This window comes from Myotis brandtii, unplaced genomic scaffold (genome assembly GCF_000412655.1).
Source record: "Myotis brandtii unplaced genomic scaffold, ASM41265v1 scaffold646, whole genome shotgun sequence".
NCBI lineage: Eukaryota > Metazoa > Chordata > Mammalia > Chiroptera > Vespertilionidae > Myotis > Myotis brandtii.
In genome coordinates this window covers 591,908-596,156 of record NW_005370495.1, presented here as the reverse complement: position 1 = coordinate 596,156, position 4,249 = coordinate 591,908, and the positions used below count along the sequence as shown (strand labels likewise).

The following is a 4,249-nucleotide window of genomic DNA, read 5'->3' as shown; positions in this document are numbered from 1 at the left end:
GGGCAGAGGTGAGTCCCTGGCCTGCTCCGGCCGCCCCCCGAGTCACGCCCCCAGGGACTTGGATCCCACAGAGCAGGGTGGGAACCCTTTTCCCGCCACAGCCCTGTGGATATTTATAGCATCCGAGAGCCTTACGGCATCGCCCGCTTAAAAGTGAGCCTGCTCTATCCGACCCAGCGTTCCATTAACCTGCCCCTGATGCTCTGGCCTTCACAGGCCTTCGGCGGCCCCCGGACGTCCCCACCCCTGCTCTAGCTGAACCCAGTGGCATCTCATTGCGTTAGAATGAAGGTTGTGTCTGGCGATGTGACAGACTAAACCACGTGCCTTTCCCTCGCTGACCATCAGTTTACTAGCGTTAGAAGGCTCCCATCGGCCAGGGCTTCCGAGCAGCTGGAAACGGAGCCCAGGGGATGTTAGAAAGACGCTGTCCCCCACGGGGACGGCCCCCACTCTGACGGGACCTGGGCAGCGGGTTTGTGCTGCGGATCCTGTGTTCCCCCATCACAGCTGCCTCCCAGGGGATCATGATGCTCGTAGGCACCAGACAAGCAGGACCTGGAGGTGGTTTCATAATAAATGAGAATAAACAGGAAAACACACAATATCGCCGTTGCTCAGAGCACGACTCGATTCCGCCACCCAGGACACAGCCTCCAGCGACTGTCCCCAGGAAGCCCCCGCACAGAAACCAGTCCGGACGGGTCAGACTCCGAGCGCAGCTGAGCAAGGGCACCTGGGATGAGCGTGGGAGAGGAGCGGAGTCAGGGCTTCCCGTGGCTCCCAATCCCGAGGGCAGTGGGGGCCTCCGATGCCCGCAGCCGGCGCCTGGCAGGCACCAGCGTCCCCGAGAACGCAGGGGAGCTGGGCGCGGGCCGTCTGCCTTGCTGTGAAGGGGAGGAGCCACTTAGTGAATCCGGGTAGAAGCTTGGGTGAGAGGGGCCGCAGCCAGGCCTTCTGCGGTGTTGGCAAAGGCTGGTCCCTGTCTCCTGCGGGCAGGCTCTCCTGCCCGGGGCTGCTTTCCTCACTCATGTAGCAGGTAGGGCCAGCGCACCCCTGCCCGCCGGCGGGACCCGTCACCCCGTGGCTGGAGCTAGGCTTTCGCTCCACCGGGTTTTCTTCACGACCCAGGGGGCTCCGTGGAGGACGAACTGAACAGGCCACCCCCACAGTTTCAACAGCCGCCGGGAGGGCAGCGCGGACCAGAGCGGTGAGCCGTCCCGTCCAGTGCCGACCAGGCGTGCCAGGCCTGGGAGAGGGGGTGTCAGACCTCCCGCTGTTCCACACGTTTCTGACCAACCCTGACATTCAAAACACCGTCCAACGAGGTCCCGCTGTGTTTGGGAAAAGGCTGAATGAAAGGTTCATGAGAAACTGTGAAAGCTACATCCTCAGCGAATGCATTGACACTTGGCTCAGCAAACACGTTGGCAATATCACCAAATGCCCGGCTGTGACCGGCGAGAGCTCGGCATCCCGGTGCCCTGTGGACGCCGTCTCCACCCCAGTAATGTCTGCTGGACTCGCTCTAGAGCACAGCTTCCCTGTGCCTGGCGAGCGGCCCGAGCCTGCGGTGGCTGGCTGTGTGCCTGCTTGTCCACTTAGATGGAACCGGGGCGTCACATCTGGGAGAAAGGCCGCCTGTTTCCAAGGCTGGTCTACGTGGCACACGCATCCATTTCTCTTCCTGATTTCTCTCCGTGGGATTCACCAGTAAAGGTCTGCACACATTTCACTCAGGTCTGACCAGGTCCTGAGAGGTTAGTTCCCTGAATGAACCCGGACACATGCAAGCTCTGCTGTGTCCACTCAGCACATGTGTCCTCCCCACAAGCCCAGACCATGTGCAGACCCCGCTGTGAGCACTCAGTACACGTGTCCTCTCATGAGCCCGAACCTGTGCAGACACCGCTGTGAGCACTCAGCACATGTGTCCTCTCCACGAGCCCGGACCACGTGCAGACACCGCTGTGAGCACTCAGCACACGTGTCCTCTCCATGAGCCTGGACCACGTGCAGACCCCCCTGTGAGCACTCAGCACACGTGTCCAATCCATGAGCCCAGACCACGTGTACACCCCGTTGTGAGCACTCAGCACACGTGTCCAATCCATGAGCCCAGACCACGTGTACACCCCGTTGTGAGCACTCAGCACACGTGTCCTCTCATGAGCCCGGACCACGTGCAGACACCGCTGTGAGCACTCAGCACACGTGTCCTCCCCATGAGCCTGGACCACGTGCACACCCCGTTGTGAGCACTCAGCACACGTGTCCTCTCATGAGCCCGGACCACGTGCAGACACCGCTGTGAGCACTCAGCACACGTGTCCAATCCATGAGCCCAGACCACGTGCACACCCCGTTGTGAGCACTCAGCACACGTGTCCTATCATGAGCCCGGACCATGTGCAGGCACCGCTGTGAGCACTCAGCACACGTGTCCAATCCATGAGCCCGGACCACATGCAGACCCCGCTGTGAGCACTCAGCACACGTGTCCTCTCCACGAGCCCAGCACACAACCTGGGGCAGGGCCCGTAGGTGTCGCCCTTTTGACAGGGACTTTTTTCGACAGTAATAAAGGAGTTGTTTATTTTTAAAATATAACAATTTTAATTATTTATACACCTAAGAAGGAAGCTTCAAAATACATTCAGCAAAAACGAGTAGAATGGTGTGCCGCGCCAGCACGGCCAAGGGTGAGCCTGAGGAGAGGCGGTGAAGGATTAAAGAAGACAGACAGAGAGAATACAGCTGGGGCTCAGTGGACCTCCCGTGCCTGGATGAGGACACAGAAAGACCCAGCCTGCAAGCCGATGCTTTATTTTATAGTCTGATTAAAACAAGGGTAGATGAACACGTCTACAAATGTTCTTGTGTTGACAACACTTGCTGCACCTCCCACAGCCCATTAGCTACTTAGGAAGGAATTAGGGAGGGCTACAGGTCAGGCTTAATTGTGCTACGAGAGCTCTGCCCTCCAGGCTGGGACTTGTTTGTGGCCCTGCCACAGGTCAGCCCGAGGCTTAATCCTATAGCTGCTCCCTACAGAAGGGTAAGGAGAATGGACCAATTTAAAATTACAATCACGGAGTTCAGACTTCACTCTGAGCAGTGCAGGAAGCAGGTGGGCAGGACATCAATAGGATGCCGATTTGGAGCACAGCACTGTTGGATTTGACCTCATTGGCATTGATGGACGGTTCTAGCAAACAACGAAGTACACATGTTCTCTCAGTCCCCATGGAACATTCTGGAAGAGGGTGGTCTCTCTCGGCAAGGGGTCTCCCTCCCTGGACCACAAACAGGAGCTGACTCATCTCCAGACACATCAGCATCAGCGGGACCCAAGGATGTAACAGCCACACCCTCGCTGCCCTAGGCCTGGAGGATGTAACAGCCACGCCCTCACTGCACTAGGCCTGGTACCCACCTCCAGGCTTCCCGGCCCCAAACACCCTCATCTGTAGTTTATTTCAGGGGCTCTCCCCACAGGAGTCGGGAGTTGGGAGGGGAGTCAGCCTTGATAGGCGACCCCAGAAACGGGGGAGATTGGCCAGCGTCCCAGCTGGTGACCCGCCCAGCGAGGCTGAACCTGGGAGCCTGCGGCCAGGAGCGTGCTCTCGTCTCCCTGTGTGACTGCCTCCTGTCGGTTGACTGTTCACACAGACTCCCTCATGTCTAGCTTCTCGCCAGCCCTGCCCCCAGCCCTGTGTCCCGCGGACTCCAAACGGCATTTCAAACCTCCGGTTCTCACCTGTTCACATGCGTGTTCGCCCCTGGTGAGCGGGTGGCCCCGGGGACCTGGCGATGTCTTTGGCCGTGAGACTCCACGCCTCTCTGTGCTCACACACGTGCAGGGAGGTGGGTGTGTGTTCACTGTCTCCACTGAATCCAGCTCCCACAGGCGTGGCCGTGAGGTGCACATGGCACCCGCGATGACTCTGCTGGGAAGGCGGGTGTAGCTGGGACACATGCCTCTCTCTCCAGCCACCCAGGGGCCAGACTGTGTCGTTTTTAATTGTGAGGAAGACTCCACGTGCCAGCTGTCCAGGCAGCAATGCTGTGGGGTCAGGATCCCAACAGATCACGCCCGTGAATGCGAGAATGAGCGCTCCGTCTGCCGCGGGGGCGGACGTCCTGGGCCGTCATCCCAAGCTGCCTGGTCCCGGCGCGTTGACGGGGAGGCCGTTCTCCATCCCCCTGGCCCACGTCGCCCCCCCCCCCCCCCCATGGTCCCCGGGCC

General features: G+C 59.6%; 1 protein-coding gene across 1 annotated transcript in view; it reads left to right on the top strand.

The window, feature by feature from the left end:
• The window catches only part of CSMD1 (CUB and Sushi multiple domains 1), a gene marked incomplete at its 5' end in the record, with an annotated part of 650,642 nt that overhangs the window by 596,077 nt on the left and 50,316 nt on the right, over positions 1–4,249 (top strand). Inside the window, one exon of the mRNA XM_014528690.1 lies at positions 102–153. Within this exon, the coding sequence (XP_014384176.1) occupies positions 102–153 (52 nt within the window). The remainder of the gene's footprint in view (positions 1–101; positions 154–4,249) is intronic.